The sequence below is a fragment of the Eulemur rufifrons genome, chromosome 14 (assembly GCF_041146395.1).
Source record: "Eulemur rufifrons isolate Redbay chromosome 14, OSU_ERuf_1, whole genome shotgun sequence".
Classification (NCBI taxonomy): Eukaryota; Metazoa; Chordata; class Mammalia; order Primates; family Lemuridae; genus Eulemur; species Eulemur rufifrons.
In genome coordinates, this window is record NC_090996.1 from 30,037,863 (window position 1) to 30,064,720 (window position 26,858).

The following is a 26,858-nucleotide window of genomic DNA, read 5'->3' on the forward strand; positions in this document are numbered from 1 at the left end:
TTTGCATCTGCCCTTAGTGATTGATAAAAATGTGCTAGTAATCACCATGATTTTAAAAATAACTTCATTGAGATATAATTCATCCACCACAATTCACTGATTTATAGTATAAAATTTAGTGGTTTTGGTATATTCACATTTGTGTGACTATGAATGCAATTTAAGAACATTTTTATCCCCACAAAAGGAAACCCTGTATCCATTAGCAGTCATTCCCCATCTCCCCCCAGCCCTGGCAAACACTAACGTATCTTTATGGATTTGCCTATTCTGAGTCTGGCTGCTCTTACATAGTGTAGCATAAGGCCTCAGAATTCATCCATGTTGTAGCGTTTATTTATTGCTTTTAAAAAAAAACTCTTTTGAGACAGAGTTTTGCTCTGTTGCCCAGGCTGGTGTGCATTGGCGTGATCATAGCTGACTGTAACCTCGAACTCCTGGGCTCAGGCGATCCCTCTGCCTCAGCCTCCCCAGCCTTGGCCTCCTGTAGTGCTGGAACTACAGGCCTGAGCCTCTGTGCCTGGCCCATTCCTTTTTATTGGAGAACAATAATCCATTGTGTGAAGAAACTCACTGTGATGTATACCGGATTGCAAAAGATGTGCAGGTTCCCATGAATGTGTCAGGTTTTACTCAGTAGTTTTTAAAGGGACTTGAACTTTTTTATTGTTAGGATATGCTTCACTACTAAGTTGAGCAAACTTGGTGGTCAAGGGGAATGTGAGGAATCAGTGTCAGTTTGTTCCATCAGTAACAGAACCGCTGGGACATGATTACAGATGAGGGGATTTATTAGAGGGATTTTGACAGACACAGCTGTGTGAGTTGGTTACATGTCTGGTGCTGGAGCTGAGGTCCACAGGGCATGCTGTCTGCGAGGGAAGGTGGAGTACAAGCAAGGCTGAGCTGCTCGCCATCTGCATGAGCCTCCAGCTGCAGTGATGAAGCTGGTACTGTTCCACCCAAAGTCAAAGGCCCAGAAGGTAGAGAACCCCCAGGCAACTGGGGACGTGGCTGTACCCTTACTCTCACCCTGCAGATTGCACAGGAGTGTCTCGGGAGTGGGAACTGTGCAGGGAGGGGCGTGTCATTCCCACTTTCCTGGGGCAGCACCATTCAAATCTGCTCATCAGTTGTGTCTCTGGAACAGGCAACCTTTTGATGTTGGGTTGCTGTTTGTACTCCTAAAAATGAAGACCCCAAAGAGCTTTTGATTAGCTGGGTTATATCTATTGTGAGTTACTTGAGACCGGTCTTAATTTCTCTAACCTACTTTTTGTAGAAAATAATTATTATCTAAAGGGAGAGGAATGACATTGTTTTACGTTTTTGCAACTTTATTGTCCAGTTTGATGAAAGTCTATTTCTGCTTTCACTCAGTTGCAATGTAGTTTTAGTTAAAATATAAAGAAAATTTAGTCTTGCAGTTAGAAATGGGGACAGCAATTTAGTGGCCTTCCCGGGTAATTGTGGCTATTTGATACAACTATGAAACAAATGGTAGTTTAATAAAGGCTAATTGCAACGTGGAATCTGAACCATATCAGTCAGCTTTTCTTACTCTATTACATTAAAATTCATTGGTTTATCTTGTACTTTGAATGGATCTTTTCTAGTACCATTCATTGCTCACTTGGAAATATTGATTCACTGAGTTATTAAAAAAAAATTGACTTAACATGCCCCAAACATCAGCATTGTTGTAAAAACCCCTGTGCTGTTTGCTCTGTAGGTGAGAATCTTCTGTTTGTTGGTTGAGTGGTAATGACGGCAATGTGGTGGCTACCTGTGCGTGGGGATGGGGTGCAGGCCAGTGGTCAGAGACTGCTGTAGGTGTTTGTCATCCCTGTGTCCTCTTTGAAGTGCTGGGAAAATCTTCTGCTGATTGTTTAGTTGGGTAGTTTTTCCTGCTGTTGAATCTTGAGAACTCTGTGTATTTGGGATACAAGTCCTTGGTCAGATAGTGATTTGCAAATGTTTCCTTCCAGTCTTTAACTTGCCTGTTTATTCTCTTAACAGCATCTTTCTGAAGCAAAAGCCTTTAATTTTAATAAAGTATAGTTTATCAAAAATTTTTTTGGTCTCGCTTTTGGTGTTATGGCTAAGAAGGCTTCCCTCCACCCCATGCGAAAGGTTATCTTCTGTATTTTCTTCTAAAAGTCTTATATCTTTTACATTTCATGCTGAGTTATTTTTTGTAAAAGGTGGTTAGTTTAGTCAGTTTTTTCCCCCCCAGCCTGCAATGTCCAGTTCTTCCCATGCCGCCTGTTAAAGAGATCATTGTAGAATGAACATTATTACAGAATAATAAATTTAGCAGATAATTGAAATTTTTATTTTATTTTATTTTATTTTTGGAGACAGAATCTCACTTTGTTGCCCAGGCTAGTGTGCCGTGGCATCAGCCTAGCTCACAGCAACCTCAAACTCCTGGGCTTAAGCAAGCCTTTGCCTCAGCCTCCCGAGTAGCTGGGACTACAGGCATGCACCACCATGCCCGGCTAATTTTTTCTATATGTTTTTACTTGGCCTGCTAATTTCTTTCTATTTATTTATTTATTTTTTTAGTAGAGACGGCGTCTTGCTCTTGCTCAGGCTGGTATCGAACTTCTGACCTCGAGTGATCCACCTGCCTTGGCCTCCCAGAGTGCTAGGATTACAGGCGTGAGCCACCCGGGCCCAGCCAGATAATTGAATTTTTAAAACACCAAAATGTTTTCCTGCAGAAACTTAAACTTGTGCCTCAGTGTAAGAAATAGTGCTTGTATATGTCTTTGGGCATGTATGCTAATTTCCTTTGGAGTGGACTTTTGAAAATCATTTCAAAATGAATGAAAGGATATTTGACATTTTGATTTTGATACATAACTGGTTTTGGAGGAATAACTTTGAGTGTAAAGATTTATGTTCCAGGCAGCCATTTGACACCCCCCATATTGCTAGACCCTCAGTATCAATGGACATTTCCAATGGTTTTCACTGTTACTCTGGTAGATGAAAAATAGTACCTCATGTTAATTAGGGAAGTTGAGCATATTCGTCGTTTGTATTTCTTACGAATTTCTCCTTTCTTGTAGTTGGATTGCTTTTTTTTGAATTATAGGGACTCTGTTTATTCTAGATGTTAGTCCTTTGGCTGTTACGTGTTACAAATACTCATCTAGTTGGCGCACATCCTTTGTCCTGTAGCTTCCGAGAAGCTATGTCCCTGGCACACATGCTACGACTTCCTTTCCTACAGCACTTAGATCACGCAGCATGCTTTAGCAGATAACCCCATTTCTTTTGTGAAACAGACCTTACGAGTAAAAGCAATGCAAACGTAATTATGAGGTCTTTAGTTGTGCTGTATTTGGCACCCCTCAGTGCCCAGCACAGCGTTAAAACCAGTCATCAGTGTTTGTGGACAGATATGATTGGTAGTTAGGATGATCTCTAGGGAACAGATGATTTTTACATAATAAAACCAAACTGTAAGCCCCAAACAAATAGTTTTATTTAAGGAACACAAATTATATGTAGCCTTCTTTGGGGCTTTGTTTTCATATAACTAATTTAAATCAGGATTATTTCAGTACAGAGCAAACTGTCAAGTTTGAATGCAGCGGATCTACTTTGAACCTCCAGGCACCACTGCCTTGAAGCTGGGTGGGTGCTGGCCGTGGCCTGCAGTGGCCCCCACAGGCACAGCCCAAAGACCACCGGTTTGGATGGATAGGACTTGTCTCCTGCAAGTGGGTTTCCCGCCAGCCTTGTCAGGATGCACATAGCCACATAACCAGAGGGCACAAAATGGTAAACCAAAACACTGTAGATTTGTTGTGTTGATTAAGCCACAGTTTTATTCTCAATAATATGACTGGGGAGATGGGCTGAGTAGTAAGGAAAAGAAAAAAAAAAAAAACCCCACCCAAAAAAACCCTCGCCGTGTCCTGCAGAACAGCAGAGGAGCTTGCAAGGAGACTCAGCATGTGGAAGGTTAGGACAGACGCGATCGTTGTGACCGGATGGGTGTGGGGTGGCACCGGGCCCACGTTCTGAGACAGTCTCAGATCTGACTGTTAGGCATGACACTCACCTCTGAGTGTCACAGTGCTTCCCAGGACATGCTGGCTTCTGCGTCAATCTGTGGGGCACCAACTGGGGTGGAACATGTTAGAATGAAATAAAGAATCTGTCCCATGTCCTTCATGGCCCTCCATGGCCTTGGCCCTGTCTATCTTCCCTCTCTGCCTTTCCCTTGTTCCTGCTCCTGTTGTGGTTTGCTCTACTTAGAATTTGCTTCTGCAGAATTTCTGCACAGCTGACTGCTTTTCATTCTGTGGTCTCTGCCCAGATGTCTCTTCCTCCACGGCTAGTGTGACATGTTCCAGCCCTGTGGCCTGGCACATTGTGCTGTCCCCTCCATTGCAGTTATCACCAGGGGACAGTTCCTCCCACCCTAGTAAGCAGAGGAGACCAGGGGAGGTGTCTGTCTAGTTCCCTACTGAACCCCAGGGCCCAGCCCAGCTTTTGGCATGTACAAGGTACCAGACGAGTTGGTTGACCTGAGAGAAGCGAGTGGGCTCTGCCCAACAATGGCTGGAAACGCATTCCTTTTATTGCCCTTGTGTCCCTGCCACTTCCTCACCCGCTGGGTCCCTGTCCTTGTGGGTAGCACTGCACTCCAGCAGCCCAACTGGAAACGCATTCCTTTATCTCCCAAGTCATTCCTGCCCAGAAAAAGAAATGTATTAGGGCATGGAGTAATTAAAATGTCGTCTTTGATAGAGTTGGTAATGTAATTGCCAAAAAATAGGGTATCCCACTCTTTGGGGGACGAGCAAAATCCTTGGTAATGTAATCGTAATGGCTGCTTAGCAAGGACTTTTTTTTGAGACAGGGTCTTACTATGTCTCCCAGGCTGGAGTGCAATGGCCCCACCATAGCTCACTGTAGCCTCAAACTCCTGGGCTCAAGCGATCCTCCTGCCTCAGCCTCCTGAGTAGCTGGGATTACAGGTGTGTGACCCACACCGGCTAATTCTTGTGGGGTTTGTTTATTTATTTACTTATTTTTTGTAGAAATGGGGGTCTTGCTATGTTGTTCAGGCTGATCTCGAACTCCAGGTCTTAAGTGATCGTCCTGCATCAGCCTCCCAAAGTTCTGGGAGTACAGGCGTGAGCCGTCATGTCCAGCCAGAAAGATCTTTAATGGTTATTTTTGAAACATAGTTGAAGTTTCCCACTTAGGGCCTAGTTTGCTTCCACGACGTTTCTGGTACCTAGTCAGGCACAAAGGACTTGAGGGCTGGGAAGTATTTGGGGTGTCCTCATGGCCTGTGGGTAGCACCATCTTTGTGACTGGAGTGACAAGTGTGTTGGCAAGTAAGGTCCTTGTTGCTTGGTTAGCACCTTCTTTCCACCCAGTGGCTGTGAGGGGTGGTCAGCCACGGGTCTCTGGTTCTGGAAGGGAGAAAGGACCGTGTTTTAGACCTCGAGTGGGAGCAGCAGTCATTCTGACCTGTGATTCCTGACCTTATTGTGTCCTTTTAAGAACTCTGCTCCTTCATTACCGCCAGGTTCTGTCTGAGGACGGGGTATATTCCAGGGACTTACCTGAGGCCCAGCTTTAGCTTTGCCTTAGAATCTCCCCGAGGGGACTGTGGCTCACCCCAGTTTCTGGTCTTTCCCACACAACACTAGAAATTGAGTCTATCCAGAAATTGGCTCTCAGGAATGTGACCCACCGTCTCTGGATTGCCACTGCCCCAGGGTCTGTGGATGCCTAGGGAATGCTCTGGCTCCCTCTTCTTCCTCCTGGTGTAGGGGGCACAGGTACCGCTGCTCCCCTGCCTGCCCTACCTCCTGCTCTGGGTTGCTTGATCCCACTGGTATCCCCCACCTCCCTCTCTGATGGTGGCGCCCAGCTTCGTGGTGTTCTTAGCACATCTCTGTCTCTCATTGTGTTGAAGAGCCGGAGCTGTTCTGTGCTGTGTGTGCAGCAGGAGATTGGTGGATCAGGTGAGGGACTGTTGAGGCATTTGGTGGTGGTGTGGTTCTTGATAGCTGCTACTGCACAGAGCATGGCTAACTACTTGGAGAGGCCAGGTGCGTTTGAGAAAGAACACCTGGTGATAGGGTACACAGGCAACAGGATGGAAGTCATGGGACGGAAGGGTAGCATCATTCACAATGGTCAAAACAACAACAAAACAAAAAAAACTAGTAACAGTCATGTATAGGGAAATGATTCAATAAATCATGACATAACTATTTACAGGTATTAAAAAATAAATAGGCCCGGTGCTGTGGCTCACACCTATAATCCCAGCACTTGGGGAGGCCTAGGTGGGAGGATTGCTTTAGGTCAGGAGTTCAAGACCATCCTGGGCAACATAGCAAGACCCCGTCTCTACAAACAACCAGAAAAATTAGCTGGCATGGTGATTGTAGTCTGAGGTACTGGGAGGCCCAGGAGTTTGAGGTTGCAGTGAGCTGTGATGACACCACTGCACTCTAGCCCCGGCGACAGAGCAAGACCATGTTGTCTCTTAAAAAAAAAGAAAAAGGAAGAAAACCAGGACCTGTAAACCTTTATTTGTAATATCCCCAGTCTCAAAACAACCCAGATGTCAGCAGGTGAATGGTCAAACAGCGATACATTTCCTACCATGAAATCCTACTTAGCAATAAGAAAGGGACAACTTGTCACCTACTGTATGTTCATTTTATAACATTCTTTACTTTTTAAAAATTTTTTACTTCTCTATCCAGTGGCAGCAAATATATAACATTCTTCATAGTTACAGAGATGGAGAACTGATGGGGTTTGCCAGGGCTTATGGGGGAGCTCCCCTAATGAAGGAGGTGGGTGTGGTTACGAAAGGGAACCCGGAGGAATCCTTGTGTTGGAACTACTCAGTGTCTTGGCTAGCAGTGGACACAAATTTACACGTGTAATAAAATTGCCCAGAGCTTAAACACACAAATGAGAACAAGTAAATATGGAGAAATCTTAATAGGATTGGTGGATTATGTCAATATCAGGATCCTGTTTGTGATACTATATATTGTGGTTTTGCAAGATGGTGCTGCTATAAGGAGAAACTAGGAAAAGGGTACGTGATCTCTGCACAGTCATCCCTTTGTATTTGTGGGGGAATTGGTCCAGGACCCCTCATACCAAAACCCACAGATGCTCAGGTCCCTTATAAAATGGTGTAATATTTGCATATGACCTGTATACATCTTCCCATATACTTGAAATTGAATCCATGGATTCAGAGCCCGAGGATATGGAGGGCCAACTGTATTTTTTCTTAACTGCTTGTGAACCTAGAGTTATCTCAGTTTCATGAAGAAAAGTTTATAATCAGATCAGTAGGAAGAGTACAGGTTATTTGGGCATCTTTTTAAAAGCAACTACAGCCTTCTCAGTATCATGCCTGTTTGCTCAGGATTTTTTCCCTCCATCCTTCCTACCTAGTGTCTCCTGTGGCAGTGCCCCTTACCCGTCCAGTCTTGACCCTGGTCTGGTGATATAATCTGTTGTAGCCAAATCTGTTCGAGCTGTGGGTCTGCCAATAAAAGGGGAGAAACCCTACCCCACCCTACTACCCCAGGGCCTGTGAATATTACCCGAGAATGGTTGTGCTGGACCTGGCACATATTACGGCTTCAGTAATTGGATTATTGATTCATGAAATACTTGAAGCAAATTTTAGATCTTCTCACGTGTTGAATGTTTTCTCTGTTACTCCTGTTCCAGCACAGATATAAGCTCTCCAACCTGGCTGGTCTGTCCTGAACAACTCTGTTTTTGTATACTTGCCCCTGGCATCTGTGTGGGGGACCTTCAGTGTTTAAGCTATCAAACTGCGTTTTTTTCCTACCTTTAATTGCTTGAGAATTTAACCCATGTCCAGGTGGATGCATAATGCTGGCATTTTCATTTTTAAGTTGGTATCAGTCATTTTCCCTGCTTCTTAGGCTTTAGAGGGCTTTCTAAAATAAAATTTGCCTTTTAAAAATTAGTTTTTACTTCTGCATGTTAAATTTGGAGGTAGCTTCAGTCTATTTTATTGGTGGTAACACTACACTAACTGAGCTCTTTTAGTAGGTAGTAAGTCCAGAGAAGCAGCCTGTGTATATTCCTAACACTTTATTCACTTGCTTTTAAGTTTAGAATAAGCCCCAAGTAAAACAGTGGAAGTGTATATAGAACTATTAGTTCTTACGTGATTTAATTTTATCAAGCACACGAATTTAACTTTAACTTAATTGAATATAGGCAAACAATCCATTTTTGTCCATTTTACTGTCTGTTAAAATTAATATCCCTCGCCTACATATTCTTTTCTTGACTCAAATGAAATATTAACTAAGGGCAATACAGGAGAAATAAATGATGAAGAGCAATGTCTTTACTGAAATCCCAATAAATTTGTCAAACTCAAAAAAATTAATTTTTAATTTTGGAGTAATTTTAGATTTATAGAAAAGTTGAAAAGTTAGTACAAAGAGTTCCCATGTACCCCTCACCCAGCTCCTCCAGTTGTTAAGAATTTATATCACCAGGGTGTGTTTGTCACAACGAAGAAACTGAGCGTCGTACATTACTGTGAAGCAAACCTAAGGCGACCTTTGGGGATTTTCCCATTAACATCCTCCTTCTGTTCCTGGACTGCTTTGGCTTATCTAAATTGATGAGGTTGCTTGAATCTGTTTCTGGTTCTAAAGACAAGAATTTTATGTGATGCTTTAGAAAAAGACAAAAGAATGCTGAGGTGTAGAGTTCCTGGAGATTCTATGCAGTCACTGATTGGGTGAGAGAACCTCCCCCTCCCGGCCCCCAGCAGACTCCACTGCAGGGCCATGCAGACATGGCTGGGAACCACAGGCTTGGGCGAGAAGGTGATTCGGGATTTCAGATAGGGTTCCTTATGCTAGTGATGGGTTTAGATAACCAATACCAACACTTCTAAACTGTCCCAAAATATATTTGGGATAACAAATCAAAAAATAGTATTAGTCTAAAATTTTATATGTAGAAAGATATCATTTTCTAAGTTATGTTGGTAATCTCTGTTTAAGGTAATGTTTTTAAATGAGTTCAATGTTGGGGAAGAGGAGTTTAAATGAGTTCAACGTGGCGGGGTGGGGGGGCAGAGTTTAAATGAGTTCGACGTTGGGGGAGAAGGAGACAGGACAAGGAAGGACCAAGCAGAAGCCAGAGAGGTTTTGAGTTGGAATTCAGAGGGAACTGGCAGTGTTGGGGATTAAGATGTGCTCTCAGGCCCATTCGGCCAATTCGGGGACTAAGAGTTGACCGTTGTGTTCTGTGTATTCTGCTGTTGTAACGGGGCTGTAGTTGGTCACTAGGTTGTCATCACTAGTAGGAGGACTCTGTGGGGCTGAGTGGAGATGCCTGTGCATTTGAGGCTGAGCTGGATCTTTGTGGCCAAGGCACCACCTGGTGGCAGCACACGGACTGTGGGTTGGAAGGCTGTGAGGTCTACTGTGGTGTTTGGTGTGTCCCCCCACCCCTCGCCATCTTTTGGGGGGAGGTTTGATATACGATTAAATGATTCTTAAGTGACAGAAAATGTCCAAGGCAACAAATTGGAATTCTGTTTTTTTATGATTCCTCTCACCCAGAGGTGAGATTCGGGTGCTAAATTAGTGCTACCTGATTTCCATGGTAGTTAGCAAGTGTTCTTTGATGGGATAGTAGTTCCGTGTTATGACATCACAGATGGAAGTCAATGGGAAGAAAGCTGAATATAAGCACGGGCACCCTCAGTAAAAGAAAAGGGAACATAGGCCTCACAACTCTCCAAGGGAGCTTATTATGTTTCCAAAAAGTAGATACTTTGTGCCTGTTATTTAATGACATGTAAAATTGTGCCTCTGATAGTTGTCACTAGATTTATTGGCAAAACGCTTACCAATCATGAGTGATAGGAACTGTCTTCTGTTATACTTCTGTTTCTGATATGTATTTTTGGAATGGTAATGGCTTTATTTTTTCCTAACAGACATTTCATATATCAAGGAATTGTCTGCTTGAGGCATTACACATTGTCATTGGTGTTTGACAAACGTGTCCCAAATCTTACTTGGGATATTTGTGTGTCTAAATTAGTCCTGGCTGGGCACAGTGGCTCACACCTGTCATCCAGCACTTCAGGAGGCCGAGGCGAGGGCATTGCTGAGCCGAGGAGTTTGAGGCTCCAGTGAGCTGTGATGCAGCCCCTGCACTCCAGCCTAGGGACAGAGTGAAACCCTGTCTCTTGGAAACAAAGGGGGAAAAATGCTGTAGTTCATGTTTGGCCATGACGTCTTAACAAAATTCCAGCTAGGAGAGACAAAATTTAGGGAGACAACTTTCATATAGCAGTAAATATGTCCATGCCAATCTGGCACATCTATCTGTCTTTGATGATGAAAGAAGGCAGTCTTTTTTTTTAGGCTAGAAGCCTAGTATGAATTTTTTGTGGCTATCAGGTACTCTCATCATTTATCTGGTCCAGGGATTTGCCTTATTTTAAATAAATTTTTTAATCCCCTTTCAGAACTATCTAATTTCTGAGTAACATTGAATTTGGGTATACAGCCCAGTAGGAGCTAGCCTGGAATTGCCTGGGCAGGTGGTTGGGGGCTTCGTGGGGCCTGTTGTTGGCCAGGCTGTGTTCCTTGTGGGCACGGTGCACCAGCCAGCGACCTTTTGCCATATCATGGTCACTGCCCTTGTCACTTTCTCTGGGCCAGTCAGGGGTGGAAAGGGGCAAATTGGCCAAACCAACATAAATGCTAATTTGGGTGTAAAAGATGGGGTATTGTTCAGGAAATTCTGGTTCAGCTGTAAAACTCTACTTGGTTTGCTTTATAGGGACCAACTGCAGAGAAGCCCTGGCTTAATTTAGACTTTTTCCAGTCATCACATTGCAGTTAATCCTGTTGCTGAAAACTTGGGTTGGGACTTACTTATATCCCCCACCTATTAGGGTGTTGAGAATGGTGATCCATAGATCTCTTGAATTGGTCATGATTTTTATTAATGCCATGTGTGAAAGAGCACTCTATCTCAAGTCACCCAAAGAAACCCTTCCTTGACCTGTAATCTGAATTCACTTGAATCCCAGTCTGATTTCACTGGACCTCATGAAAGCGTAACCTGTATTTCAGAATTACAGATCACTTTTAGAATTCTACAGTTCTGCAATTATTTAGACTGCTTACATTTACATATTTGAATTTAAGAAGTGATGTTTTGTGTACAGATAACGACCTGTCATTTTTCTACTTGCACATTATAAACGATGTTTTAAAGCAATTGTGTAATAGGATAGTACCAAGTATACTTCAACAAACTGCTGCTTCTACAGAACCTCTTAATATTAGGTTCTTGTATGTCCTCCTGGTGTTTCTGTGGACACCTTTTTAATTTTGTAAAGGAAATAAGAATTTATATATTTATGTTTACTGTCTCTCTTTATAACAAAAGTTGCATGTGATACATATTGCTTGTTATGTGCTTTTAACTAAACATATCTTAGGTAAGGTCCCCATTCCATTGGTGGAATGTGCCATAATTTATTTGACAGGTCTTCATAGGGGTTTTTTTTTCCCCCATAAAACTTCTTAAATGATGACATGATGTAGTTTTTAGGAGGATAGATGTGGCTGAAAGACATTTCAGAGTACCCGACATCCTTGCCTTTTTAGCACATGTGTTTTATTTAGAGAATTTGAGCTAGTTAAGAACCAGCAAGAATAATCTTCTTTCTCTCCTGTGTCTTGTGTATACATCTGAGTTCCTTTCCTTAACCTCCACTCTCAGTTTTCCTGTCAGGCCATAGTGGTCAAGGGACTCATTTAAAAGTTTATGTGCAGTTTTTAGAAATAGCTTTTAACACACCATTAAGTGTATGTATTAAGAGAACGTGAAGACTGAATGAAAGTGATCTTAAATGTTTTAATCTTAAATGTTTGTGTGACGGTATCTGTTTCTCGGTATTTTGAGTGTTGTGTTTTGAGATGCTTGTGGGGAAGGGGGAAGCACAATTTTATTCAGAAAATACTTGGAGAGGTTGATGATGTAACCCGATAGTTGGGGTTTTGGAAATTGCCTGACGGGGATGGCGCTGTCCATGGTGCTGAATGAAACTGCCTGCTGGTCTGAATGGCAAAAAGTCTGAAATCTGCAGGCCAGTCACACACCTGCCTCGCTGTTTGAAAAAGCCCATGTCCTGCTTTCACACGAGAGCCTTTTAGTTTCCACTGGAGAGTCTGATGCATGAGGGAATGCCGAGTGTGGAGGCAGCACAGGGCCAGCCTCAGTTGCAATGAGCTGTTCTGCCACGTGGAAGAAGGAGTGAATTTAAATGGGAAATATGAACCTACTTAAACCCTAAAGTATTTCCATACTTTTTCTATGGACCTGGGTCAGCTTTAGAGAAAATTGAAGTTTATATACCTTATTTGCCAGTCATTACTTAAAGCTGTTACATGTGTTTTTTTAATGCCAGATTTTAGCAACCATTTAAAATGACAAGACCATTCTATTCTTGTCTGAATACTTTCCAGATACTTAATTGTCCAGTGACACTTTGAGGATGACAATTTGATGTTTTCCATGGCCTGTGTCCATAAAAGTGTAACATTTTTTCCTAGTGTATATCACTTGCATAGGATTAATAACCCTTTTCATCAAAATTATTTGTAGGATTGAATTTTAATTTCTAGGAAACCTATTGCAAAATATTCTGTATCAATTATATAAAGGTTCTTAAATTAAATCTGGATAGCTATTGTAGAATAAGAGCTATGTAAGAAATTTCTTTACATAAAAATTTTGTGCAGAATAATCAAGTATTGCGAATGAATCAGATTATAGTGTGCTATAGCACGAGTTCAAATTCCATTTAACATTTTTAAAGCAACAAAAGTTTGTATTTGCTAAATATATTAGTAAATGCTTTTTGGTGTGGGATGAACTTTTATTGTGATACATTTGGAATTTATTAGTAGCTAAACATCACGAAAAGTATATTTTTGTGTATTTGAGTCAAGCCACGAAGGTAAAATCCATGGAATTTCTTTTTTTTTTTTTTTTTCTTTAAAGCTGGAGATACAGATGACCCACCGAGAATTACTCAAAACCCTGTTATCAACGGGAACGTGGCCCTGAGCGATGGGCATAACAACACAGAGGAAGACATGGAGGACGGTGAGTACCTGCGCATTGCTTACCTGCAGCGGGCGGAAAGCTGTCACAAACGCAGATTCAGGTCCATATTTTTTCCTTGAGTTCTTCTGAGTTTAAGAGAAGCTAGTTTTAAGGAAGTTGTATCTGAGTAAAATTTAGGATCCTGTTTGGGTTTTGAGTTTCAAGATTGCCTACAAAATGTCAAGGTAAGTGATTCTCCCTAGGCTAGGCGAGACGGTTTAAATACAGAAGTTTGTAATATGTGTGTATTCATTCATGCCTGCAGTTCTCCAGCCATGTTAGGATTCAGAACAACAGCATATCTTACTCTCCTTTCCCTTTTGCTTGCAGCAAGATACTTCCGTTGCATTCTCAGTGTAGTGTGAATATCAGTCGTTTGTAGCTGATAACCCCTCCCCACTCCCAATAGGTGTGAAAGCTGATTCAAGCTTTGGGCTTCATTCTCCCACACTAACTGTTGGTCTGTAGATTCTCTTTGAGAAAGCGTATGCATATGTACATGCATGGACATTTTTGTATAGGAAATCACTTTTGTTGGAGACTGTTTCTTCATAATTTGTCAGATTATGTGACCCAAACACTCGCAAGGTCGCAGTTATAAGAAGGGAGCAGCCAGTAATTGCTTTATGCAGCCCCTGGAATCTTGCAGTATAATATGAAACCATGTTCTGTCAAAAAAGCATGTCCATCAATCCTCATGAGGGTTGTGTCCTTCCCAGGGGAGTAACGGGGCAGTTGAAAGAAACCGTCAGTCACGGGCTGCACCACCAGAAGGACTGCTGTCAGACCTCCTGCCAAAAGTTCAGCCTCCATGAGAAACTGCAGCCGTAGTTGAGAGTTCTCTCACAGTGCGGTTTACCCCTGGCAGCTGGCTGAGGCAATATCTGAGGAAGGTAAAGAGGCGTGGTCTACACCCGCTGCTTTGTTCCCTGTGGAGTGCGCTTTCCACTGTAGACTGAAGGGCGACGGTGTGGGTGTGGTCTCTTTGGTCATTGGGCTTTGGTGGTTTTATTTTAGACACCAGAGATGCCAAAAGTGTTTCAGAGAGTGCATTTGGGAAGGCTTGGTCAGGTCTGAGGCGCCAGGTGTGTGTCTGGGATCACTTTTAGCCGCTTGTGGAGCAGTTACTGGCCCGACCCAATCAGAGCACTCCCAGTCTTGTTTCTACAGACCAATTGGATGCTCACATTTCCCCGCTCTTTTATTAGGGGGGAGGGCTCGGGAGGAAACAAAGATGTGTGTTGAGGGGTGCCGTCCCGTACATCGTAGGATGCCAGCATCCCTTGGCCACCACTCTGGACCTGCAGTCATGACAACCAAAAATGTCTTTATACATTGCCCAATGTCCCCCGGGGGGCTAAGTCGCCTCAGTTGAGAGTCACTGTTGGGAGGGCACAATGTAGGCAAAATCCCCCTACTGTTGAGGCAAATTTTGCTAAATTATTGGTAATAGATAATGATATTAAACAATAGGGCCCAAAAGTGGAAATGCCCCCGTTGTGAATTCATAAATGGAAAAAGCATATTATGCGAGAACGTAGAGTAATCTTCAATAGCACTTTTTCCTGGCTTGGAATTTTAGTTGCCTTTTAAAAGACCCAAGGGAATAGTCTTTGAGGGCAAAGGGCAAGGGAGGGAGATGTTTCTCGTTCTAGGAGAAGTCTTAGTCGAAGGAGCATTTTCTCAGTTGCAATATGTATGGTGGGACACTCTTTTGCAGGGTGTAAGTGCATTGTGAAAGTGTTCAGAATTCTGGGATGTTTGAGGTGTGCTACGTCAGGCCAACTTATTGACCACTGTGCATCTCAGAGCTCTCAGTATCCTAGTATACATTGCTTCTCCAAAAGGATTTTTTGTTAATGATTCCCCACAGACTCTGGATTTCAGGACCTGTTTCCTTGAATGTCCTTTAAACATTTCAAACTGGGACACAATCTGGGAAACACTGGATTAGAGTTTGTTTTGTAGCCATATTATCAACAAATTGATGTGCAGAGAGGCTGCTTGTCTAAATAGCTAACAACACAGAGAGAGGTGGGTATATGCATAGTTGAGGAAGAGAACTGTTAAAAATTCTGTTAACACGGTACAGTAGCATGTATCTAGTATATGTTTATTTTAGTTTCTCATTCACCATTTTCCCTTAGATGGATGGCCAAGGACATTTTAGTGCATATGCAGCTGCTGAAGATCTAGATGGTTATAGATTTAGATTGTTGTTCTTCTTGAAACTCAAGTAATTTCTGGGTATTGACTAGGCCTTGCAAAAACCTGTATTAGAATGAATATTTGAGGTTTGATAAAAATACCACAACAGCACCATTCAGGTAATTTCAGGCTAACCTTTCTGATTCTAGAATCCGAAGTATCTTTTTGCACTTCCCATTGGCCTTTGTCCTGAAAAGGAGATTGGAGTAAGACTTAGCACAGTGGGAGCTTTGTGTGCTATATAACTGCGGTGGCTGCTTCATGGGTATTGGGGACAGGATTGGAAGGTGGTAGTGGGTTATCACAGAGTCTGGCTGAGCATGTGTGGTGACAGCAGCTAGCAGAAACTTATGTCATTTACAACAAAAAGGAGCAAGGAAATAACCCTCCAGTGGCATCCAGGCAGATTTCTCTCTCTGCAGGGTACGGGGAATCCTTCATAATCCCCAGTGCACTTTTAATTTTTAAAAATGTTTATACTTATAGACCCATAGGAAATGGCAGAAACAGTATGCAGGATCTCGTGTACCATTGTAAGTATTTCCTTGGGCAAACACCCTTTTTATCTGTTGGTCTCATGTAATTCCTTAGGAGGACGGTCAGGCCGGCCATATCCGTTGATGATGGGTTCCAATTCTACGTCTTGTCCTAGGCCCTTCTCTCATGACCCTTGGTATTTAATATCAATTTTCAATTATTCTATTATGAAGAGTTTAGAGGCACTGAGGTGAAATTTTAATTCCCATGAAGTCTCATCTAAACTTCCTGATTAGCAGAATTTATGAGATAATTATTTTCTAGGAAATGTGCTTTGAGTGTGAGGCAGAAATCTGGTTATGTAATTCAACAAATCTGAACTAACCACTGTGTGCCAGGACAATGCCAGGCCCAGAAAGAGGCACAAAGATGAGTACACTGTGACTTCGGTGGGCAGGCCAGCTAATAGCGTAAATGCCATGCTGCGTTTCAGCCTTGCTTGGGTCTGTTTAATATTCAAAAAATACTTAAGGAACTTTACTAAAGTATAAGGTAGAAGAACAAAAAGGCATTTATAGTATGTCTTGATTTTGTGTCTATAAAATCTACAAAGAGCTGAATAGATGAGTTAGAAGAGAGGGGAAACCTCCTGACATAGAACTTTTACAGCCCTCAGCTGGTTTTTCCACACAGTTCTGTCTATGTGCTGTGCTGCTGCTCTGCGTTTTGTGGAGTACTATATTACATACAGAAGTGGCATTTCAAAAACTGGAGGGCAGGGTCACTGTGCTTAGTGTCTCAACAAATCTTGGGTATTGAAATCCGCTTTTGTCACTTTGTAGGACATTTAACCTCAGTGAGCCTCAGTTTCCTCACCTAAAAAGTAGAAATTAAGTTGCATCTGCCTTGTCTACCTTACAGGACTGAAGTGCTGCTCAGTTGTGCTTTGCCCCTATAAAAACACAAGGCAAAACTTTTCCCCTGAGCCATTCTCGACATTATTATCTTGACATCATTATCTTGAACAAGTTTCTTGCCTTTTAGTAGACTTTTATCCCACAAAGGGACCAGGGTAACACCTAGCACTGAGGCGGCTCGAATGAATAAATCTCTTAGCTGAGACTCACCTCTTTCAGCTGCTCTTCCTTCTGAAGTGCCTCTGCTGTAAAGCACTGGGCAGGGTGATGTGGAATGAAAGAATGTGGGATGAAGAGCGTGTGAAGAAGGTAAAAGCACTAACCGTCACGCATACTTTCGATTTTTCTTGAGTTGGTAAAGAATACTACCCTCTGGTGAGGACTGATGGACATGTTTTCTTAAGAGCAAACTCAGTGGCAAACTTCCAGCAATTTCAGTACGCTATTAAGTAAGTGGCTGATATTGAGAACTCAGTTGTTAGTGAACTCTGGAGTCTGAAGGATTGTTGGATCCCGTCGTGACTGCCTTTGGGGGTCTGAGGATGAAGGATGAGAGTGTGTTATTAACATGCTTGTCACCCGAGCCTGCAAGCCTCTCATTTTGTGCCATGGGAGACTGGGGGGTCAGAGATGTCAAAATAGCATCTGATGATTCTAAGCCAGGAACGGCCTTTTAGGGACTGCTTATGACTCTGAGAACATGGCCCGGCACTGTGGCCCTGATCTGATGGCCAGTGACCTGTTCCCGGTCTGCAGTGAGACGGGTACAGAAAGTGAAAGAAAGCATTCACCAACTTCCGCAGCAGTCCAACCTTGCTGCGGCAGTTTTGCTATGTTTTATGAAAGTGTTGGTCAGTAACAGACTGATGGGGTGGTTATGGGAGGGCTGCTCCTTCACAGGAGTCGTTTGAGAAGCAAACACTGAGACATATCAGGCTTATCAAAGCTGTTTGACCTGTAGCCACTTGAAAATGAGTAGTCACCATCATCAGTAAAAGGTGGAATTTTAAAACCGAGACCTTCATTTGAACCTTAGCTGAGAGGCACTGTATTGGCAGAGACCTTAATTTCTTAAATCTGCCTTTCGCCTTAACATGGAACAATTTATAGTACTCATGTGGAATAGAATACCAGCTCCTTCCTTCTGGTATTTCGCAACAGTTGTGAGCTAATGAAGTTAACATTGTATGTTGACTCGTAGGCATCTCCTTGCCTCTAAGCAGCGCTGCACTTCCGGGCGGCGAGTGGCTGTTCCCCACCCGCCCTGGAGTGCTGTGCGCCTGCGCATTCCGCTCCGCGTCCCCTCTAGACTCAGGCGGAGTCGCAAGTCTTACCCTCCACGTGTACTGTCCTTAAACACATGTGTGAGCTGTTTCATTCCCCTTCCCCAAAGTCTCCCCACTCACTTGGTGCCCAGGATTACTTGGGGATTAGGATTTAGTAGACATTCTTACCACACCGAAGTCTAAAGGGAAAGGCCAAGTGTGTGTCCTTAGCCCTCTGAGTTTAGGATTTAATAAGGAAGGATTCATTCATTCGGAAACTTATGTCATTTCACATTTTTAAGCTTTTATTAAGTTGGAACCAATTTTCCCAAAGAGTTAGGATTTTTAGTAGCTAGATAAGGATTGTGTGGAACAATTTATTCTAGTTTATGCTAGTGCTTTCTGTCGATGCCTGGGCTCTGATCGATGACGTGTTTTCTTGCAGACACCAGTTGGCGCTCCGAGGCAACCTTTCAGTTCACTGTCGAGCGCTTCAGCAGACTGAGTGAGTCGGTCCTTAGCCCTCCATGTTTTGTGCGAAATCTGCCATGGAAGATTATGGTGATGCCACGCTTTTATCCAGACAGACCACACCAAAAAAGCGTGGGATTCTTTCTACAGTGCAATGCAGAATCTGATTCCACGTAAGACCGTTTAAATGATGCAACTACAAATTCCCGAATAGTTGTATTATATTATTAGAAGCCAAATTTGATCAGCCTAACTCAAATACCATTTTAAACTGTCTTGCTGCCTCTGTATAGCCCTTTGATTTCAAATTAGATTAGGTGTTTCCCACTGGTATGCATAAGATCCAAACAAGAAAACTATATTTTTGTCTGGCAAATAAGAAACTAAAGATCGTGTGTTAGACTCTACCAGCCCATGGAATCAGGGCCCGTCTGGAGCAGTTGACCATTGAGCTGCCAGGCTCAATTCTTATCTATCAGTGACAGCTGCCTGAGAGGGAAATTGTAGTTGTCTGGGTCAGACATCCTTTTCATTGTGTGATACCCATTTCCTACGGGTCACTCAGTAAGTACAAAAAAAAAAACCATTCTTTGAGGGATTTACAGCATGGGCCTCTGACTTTAGGAACATTTAAAAATTCTTGTAATTTCTTAAAGGAGATACATTATACAGTATTAGATAATACAAAGGTATATTATACAATTTCTTAATATTGAGAAAAATCTTGATCCCTCTTTAGATCAAAGCAAAGATTAATCGTCACATTTTCATAAGTATTTCAAACTTTATACCTATTGAATCATTCTCAAACATTTATGAATCGCCTCGTAATCAGTAATAGTAACTGATAACTGTTCGACTTTTGTCAAAAGGCCAGTTGACAGATTGTTTGAGGGGAGTGTAAATCACTTTGTACCTCTGTCTACATGGAAGAGCCAGGAGAAGCTGCTCATCTGGACCACATCTGTCCTAGTCTCCTGCCACCCCCAGAGAGTGGCCCTTTGGAGCCCTCAATAAAAATGTTCTCAAAAGGATGATGGCTCTGGCTGTTCTGTAAATGCCCCAGGAATACAACTCATTTTCTTTTAATGTTTAAGAAGTATCAAGCCATTTTTATTATGCAGCCAGGACCTGTTTATAGGATAAAGTTTTTTTTTTGTGATCACAATGTGGTGTAATCCAATGAGTATTAGGGCTAGAATTATTTTAGCCTAATAGACAATGTTAGCCTCAACTGTAGCTTGGACAAAGTGAGCTGTTCATACCCAGTGTAGGCTGGGTGAGGTGGCTCATGCCTGTAATCCTAGCACTCTTGGAGGCCGAGGGGGGCAGGATCCCTTGAGATCAGGAGTTCGAGACCAGCCTGAGCAAGAGCAAGACCCCATCTCTCCTAAAAATAGAAAAAATTAGCTGGGTGTGTTGGCATGTGCCTGTAATCCCAGCTACTTGGGAGGCTAAGGCAGCAGGAACCCTTGAGCCCAGGAGTTTGAGGTGGTTGTGAGCTAGGCTGATGCCACAGCACTCTAGCTTGGGCAATAGAGCGAGAGTTTGTCTCAAAAAAATCAAAACAAAACCCTAAAAAAACCGTAGTATAAGCATCCTGAGCAAGCAACAAATGACACTGTTCAAAAGTCTCAAACTATTTGAGTTCAATAGTAACATTTTTAAAATAAAGCCCTGCTTTAATTGCAAACCATTACTTTAATCAGCTTTAAAGTGATGTAAGTTTGGTTTTTAAGCATTGATCCCAAGTCTCTTTTGTGGTCTACCCATGCATGTATGGTAGCACTCGATGGTTGTAGTTTGGTGCCCATGCTCGATGAATTTCAGCTCGCCGACGGATTCCACCATGCCCGGGCAGGACAGCACAGCTGTGAGGTAGCAGAGGTCCCCTGGTGCAGCCCTGCCCACAAGCCCATGTTTTGGTGCTGACCCTCCCCCAGCGTTTGAAGGAGGGCATTCCAAGAGCACTTGAGAGGCACGGTTCCTGTGAGTTCCAGGAGCAGGAAGTGATGCTGAGAAGTGACACCTTTATCAGAACTGAGGATCACTATTTGTCCACTCTTTCTTTGCTGTTTTCAAATCTACAGTCAGTATTCATAACTCAGAAACTTGTATAGATACAATGAAAAATTTGGCTTCAAGCTTTTAAAAATTAAAACCGTGGGTTAAATCACTACAGACTACACTGGGGCATCCCCCAAACACTATATTCAAGATAAATATGCCCCCATCTCACCTTCACTCCCCTCCCCCTCAGCCCAAATGGAGAGCGAGGGAAGACACAAGTGGGAATTTTGGTGTGCTCGTTCATAGTGTCTTTAAAAGTGTATAAACATCAGTTAAAATGTGCACTAAGGCTTAGATTGTTGGTTTTTTTAAACAGGTCGTGGTCTTGTCACGCTCAGGCAGTGCTGAAGATAATAAATTACAGAGATGATGATAAGTCTTTCAGTCGTCGTATTAGTCATTTGTTCTTCCATAAAGAAAATGATTGGGGATTTTCCAACTTTATGGCCTGGAGTGTAAGTAATAGTGTATTTAGTCTGAATAATCTGCACATTCTAGCTTGTTCCCTTAATTCTTTTGATTCTTGAAATCCTTCTAATCATTTTAGAGTCAGATTTTTGCTTTGTAGATTGGACAGGTGTCGGTAAACTTATATTTTTTCCAGTTTCCTAGCTTAGGTTTTTGTCAGCCATCTGAGCTGGGCATGGTGACTTGTGCCTATAGTCCCAGCTACTCGGGAGGCTGAGGCAGGAGGTTCACCTGAGCCCAGGAGTTGGAGGCTGCTGTGAGCCAGGCTGACACCACTGCACTCTAGCCTGGGTGACAGAGTGAGACGACTTCTCAAAAAAAAAAAAAAAAAAAAAAAAAAAAATCCAGCCATCTGGATTCAAGTCTCAACTTTTAGTTAAACATTAGCAAGTTCCCAATAGGCTAAGTTTCGCTAAAAGGCACAATACTGTATGTGGCCATTTTCTCAGTCAGGCGTAGTGCTGGGTGGTTCATTCATTCAGTTCATTTTGGCTCCTTTTTGCAGAAGTGGTGAGCATTGGAACATTCTTAGGGATGTTACTGCTTAATGACTTATCACTGCTTCACGTTACCCCTCTAGCCTGAGTTCGTTCTCTGGAACCTTCTCAAGCCCTGCTCTGATGAGCAGACAGTGCTTCCTCCTGTCCATGCTGTGCCATTGAGCCCCTGGATACCTCTGCTTTTTGCTGTTTTTGTTCATAGACCACTGCTTAAAACAAATGGAAACATTACAAAATTGGAAGTGTAATTGGGATGTTTTAAAAAGTAGTATTTTAATCTATTAAGTACAGGGGACTTATTTCTTTGGAATAAAGTAAGTGTTCTTATGCAAGTTGGATGTTCTTTTTTTTTTTTTGTCTTAATAGGAAGTGACTGATCCTGAGAAAGGATTTATAGATGATGACAAAGTTACTTTTGAAGTCTTTGTACAGGCGGATGCTCCCCATGGAGTTGCGTAAGTTTTTCTTTAATTGGGTGCTATTAAAAATGTCTCCTGTGCTGCAGTGAAAGCTGCATGGAGCATACGCGGAACAGAACTGCGTATGTTCGGCACGAGCTCCCCTCTCAGTGCCTGTCCCGTGGCCCACAGATACATGCCTGCTTCATGTTCGCTCGTCCGTGTGTTGGACATGTGGAATATAATTACACAACTGTGGTCAACCAGACAGCTATGGTTTTCTGTTCTTAGAGAATATATAGACTGCTCTCTTAGAGGAGCTCAGAGCAGTACGTAAATAACCACAGCAGAGGTGCCCATTATTTTGAAGAGAGCAGGGATGGGGCAGTCCTGTCAGTGTGTGAGGATGGAGGAAGAGGGGAGAGGTGAGCCCCCCAGCCGAGCTCGTGCCGGACGAGGTGTCAAGAGGCCAGAACGTTAGGTGTCCTGGGGGATGTTTCCAGGGCCGTGGGCTGAAGGCTGGGATCACAGCACTGGGGGCTCTGACTGCACAGGAAATGTCTCCTCCATTTCGGTCACACATCGTGCCTGTTGTGTTTGTTCACTATTGTCTCTGGCTTCCTGTTACTACTTCAGGGGTGGAGGGTAGGATGCAATTAACTCAGATAATCTGTTTCTCCCAGCCGACCACCAAAATAGCAAAAGAAAAGCTCTAGGACTTAAGAAGTCTGAAGTAAAACTGGCCAAATACACATCCCGGTTTTTTCTTGTGTATATATGTCTCTCTCCAGAAAAGTCGGGTTTCAGCTCTTTCCATTTCTTGCTGAGCCTACTACATGTGGCCTCTGTAATATATATGTAATAAAACCACACTGTGAGGCACATTTGGTGTGAGTGTTACGGCTCCATAAGTGTCTGAGTGCCGATCTTGATGAATGACAGCAGCGCCACAGTCAGCAGACAGGTGCTTAGAAAGCTGTTCGAATGCTGGGGTTGGATTTGCACCAGTTCACACACTGGTGTGAGCAGACACGAATGGGCGGTCACGGAAGGGAGCCGTGTGATAAGTACTCCTGGCCTCGGTCTCCTTGATGGCAGGGGCCTGGCGATGAGGGCTCCAGGGTCCTCGGTCCTGTCGAGGATGGCGGAAAAGAGGTGATGGTACACGACGGTGAGATGTCGGCCCTGTTGCCCACATCAAGTCGGATTGTTCCACACATGGTGTGGCAGCCAGGAGGAGTGTGCACGTTACCCTCAACCTTGGATTTGCCTTTTAGGTGGGATTCTAAGAAACACACGGGCTATGTCGGTTTAAAGAATCAGGGAGCCACTTGTTACATGAACAGCCTGCTGCAGACATTATTTTTCACAAATCAACTACGAAAGGTAAATGGATAGTATTTACTGACTTGTGTTAGAAATAACTTTACGAAGGGTTTTTTATTTTAAAACATACAAGCCATTGGCAGCAACATTTGAAAAAATTTATATCAAAATTGAATTGAAAACTGCCAGCTGTGCAGTCTGATTTTTCACTTACTCTAAATGCAGCTTATTTCTATTAAGTATTTCATTAAGAATTTTGGAAATTATATGATTGGTAATGAAGGCGGTACAGGCCACAGGATGCCTAGTCATGTTGGGGGACCACTGGCTGGCCCGTCCGTCTCTCATAGTCTCTTTGACTATTTATCCAGGGAGATTACTGTGATAGGATTACATCCTGGGGATAGATGAATGTGGGGAATTCTAGTAGCACTTATGTTTTCATCAAATCTTTTGTTCACAAGTAATGGTAAGTTAAAAAATATAATGCTCCGAGATTTTTGAAATAAAAGTGGTTCTCTTTGGGTGGTGAGCTATAAGTAATTTTAAAAATTCTTCTTTATTTTCCAGATTGTCTCTAAATGCTTTCATGATTTAAACTTTCTGACCTATTTTGATATAGATTAAAGCCCTAGTAGCTACCATAGCTATTGTGTTATTAGAAATGATACTTCTACATGAAAATTAAATTCTTATTTCTGAATTAATCTTTTAGGCTGTGTACATGATGCCAACAGAGGGCGATGATTCGTCTAAAAGCGTCCCATTAGCATTACAAAGAGTGTTCTATGAACTACAGCACAGCGATAAACCTGTAGGAACGAAAAAGCTAACAAAATCATTTGGGTATGTATTAGCAATCTGCCTTTTCCCTTCGTGCTTCCTGCTTTTTAAAGGAAGAATGAGTGGAGAATAGAAGGATTAATAGAGCATACTGCAGGCATTTAATTATGTCAGTGTTTTTATCATTGTATTTTGTGTTACGTCTTTGGAAATAACAAGCTTTGTTTTAAACTTTTGCTTTAGAAATAATTCATCACTTAAAGTCTTTGCTTTTCAAGCAAAGAACATGTATAGCTTTCAAATGCATTGCATTTTCTTGTAAATACCACCTCCCCTAGCAGTAAGATTATCAAAACAGGATAAAGTTGTGAGCGTTTTTCTCACCACTAAATTACAACTCCGCAAAAAGAATTCAAGAATAATGCCTGATTTTTCGGTTTAGTTTTTAAATTGAAGTTGCTTTTAATTTATTCTTTTGAAATTTGGATGTTTAAATGTAGTTGTTTTATCTTTGAAAGGTGGGAAACTTTAGATAGCTTCATGCAACATGATGTTCAAGAGCTATGTCGAGTGGTAAGTTTCAAGCAATACTTGTGTAGTTCTTACAGTGAATATTTTGAAGCAGTATCAGAAATTCTTACCAAGATAAATTTCAGACCTAATTTAAAGAATGCCCATATTTATTTAGGACCAAACTTAGGCTTGGAAGGAAAGACAGCACCTATCTAGTTTTAAAAGCTAGAAAAATTATTTGAATAATTATTTGAAGCTGAAGTGTTGTAGGAAGCTTGAATTTTAGTAATAGTAGGTAGTAGGCTTTTAATTTGTTAAATTGGCATATATACATGAGTTATTAATCAAAGAACCAACAGATTGGCTCAGTTCGCTCTCCTGTTGGTCCTAAATCATCTCAGAGCAGTGAAGACCCCCCCCTTTTTTTTTCAAGTGCAACAAATTATATTTCAGTTTGTAAAATAAATTATACAGACCTCTACCTTTGTTGTTAGTGTTAATGTCAGGCAGCATAACCCTTTCAGAAAGCAGTCTGGTCATGGTAGGGCAATGACTTCTGTTACTAAGCTAGCTAGCAGCCAGACCTGTCCCGTGCTCAGAAGTCTCACTGAGGGAGTCCTCTGGGTCGGTTCTCCCCCTAATCATTAGTTATTAGCAAATTCTCATTCTTCCAGTTTTGATAAAAGACACAGACACACAAACACACACACACAACATGAAATGGCTGTTCAAGGTGATTGGCTGGGCAAGGTGTGTTTTCTTTTTTGCAGCACTAGCTGGATTGAATCCAGTTCATTAAATATCCATGGACAAACCAGTCAATCCTGTTGACAGGCTCAACCTCATTAATCTCTTGGTGTGGACCATTACGAGTTAAGTTTAGTGAACAGTTTACATGCTTTTCCACAGAGGTAAAATAAACATAAAAAAATGCTTCTAAGGGCACTACAGATTACTAATTCATTCCAAAGGCTGTATAAAAGGTTAACCTCAACTGTTGCATGTAGATATTTTGTAAAAATCCAACCAAGAAAGAAGATTTTGTATGTTTTTGATAATTGCATGCCAAAGGTCATATGTTTAATAGTCTAGTACATCTTTGACCATTGATATTTCCTAGTCATGTATAAAATTACTGTATATTGCTTAGTCATAAAAATTTTTATTAAAGCCAAAACATTGTCTTTCAGTTGCTTGATAATGTGGAAAATAAGATGAAAGGCACGTGTGTAGAAGGCACCATTCCTAAATTATTCAGAGGCAAAATGGTGGTATGTGATTACCAATTTTAAAGCATGACTTTTAAAATGAGTTTTTTGACTACTAATACTTAAGCTGCCTTACTTTCCTTACAGTCCTACATCCAATGTAAAGAAGTGGACTATCGGTCCGACAGAAGAGAAGATTATTATGACATCCAGCTAAGTATAAAGGGAAAGAAAAATAGTAAGTTTGTGTGTATGTTAATGGCATGAGCTTTTGATAATTTCTATTTTGGCTTATTTACAATTGATATTTTCGAAACATAGCCTAGAGAATAGATGCAGAGAATGGCTCACGTGTAAAGCGTACAGCTCACTGAGTTGAACACAGGCTTGTAGACCCCAAACAGTGCTAGAAATAGAACCTTGGACCAGACCCCACAACCCCTCCCACTCACTGCCTCCCCCTCCTCCAAGGAATCCACTCTTAGGGCTTCTGACATGTGAGGTTAATTTTGCATGTTTTCAGTGTTTATTGAAATACAGTCGTGCAGTAGGATATATTCTTTGTTTCTGATTTCTTTTGCTCAACATTGTATTTGTGAATACATTCCATTGTAAGCAGCAGTAATTTGATCATTTTCATTGCTTCAGAGTATTTCATTTTAGGAATATACCATGAAAGTTTTGGAACTTGATATTTGGGTGGTTTTCAGATTGAAGCTGTTAGGTGTAAGGCAGATTGACCATTCCTGTGCTCATTTGCATTTATGGCGGGAGGAATTGACTTGCTACCACGCAGGGCATGCCCATGTTCAGCTTCACAGGTAAAGCTAGTGAGACTTCCAAAGTGATTGATCAGCTTCACTTCCATCCCCAGTATGTCAGCGTCGCAGTTGCTCTCTCTACACCCACACCGGAAGTGTCAGTTATCAGACTTTGAAGATTTTGGTGGGAGAATGATGCTGTCTTGGTTTTAGTTTGTATTTCCTTGAAGATCAGTGAAGTTGTCTTTTCAGATACTTACTGACAATTTGGAGATCTTTTG

At 42.1% G+C, this 26,858-nt stretch overlaps 1 protein-coding gene across 3 annotated transcripts in view; it reads left to right on the plus strand.

The window, feature by feature from the left end:
- The window catches only part of USP7 (ubiquitin specific peptidase 7), a 59,440-nt gene that overhangs the window by 13,535 nt on the left and 19,047 nt on the right, over positions 1-26,858 (plus strand). The window contains exons 1-10 of one of the 3 annotated variants that reach the window (XM_069486943.1): positions 8,837-8,894; positions 13,108-13,212; positions 18,525-18,723; positions 20,937-21,075; positions 21,955-22,043; positions 23,264-23,372; positions 24,028-24,158; positions 24,614-24,668; positions 25,799-25,879; positions 25,964-26,054. In XM_069486943.1, the coding sequence (XP_069343044.1) occupies positions 8,864-8,894; positions 13,108-13,212; positions 18,525-18,723; positions 20,937-21,075; positions 21,955-22,043; positions 23,264-23,372; positions 24,028-24,158; positions 24,614-24,668; positions 25,799-25,879; positions 25,964-26,054 (1,030 nt within the window). In that variant the 5' untranslated portion in view covers positions 8,837-8,863. Of the gene's footprint in view, positions 1-8,836; positions 8,895-13,107; positions 13,213-14,087; positions 14,106-18,524; positions 18,724-20,936; positions 21,076-21,954; positions 22,044-23,263; positions 23,373-24,027; positions 24,159-24,613; positions 24,669-25,798; positions 25,880-25,963; positions 26,055-26,858 lie in introns of those variants that run through there. The other 2 variants (XM_069486942.1, XM_069486945.1) reach the window with 2 other exon arrangements.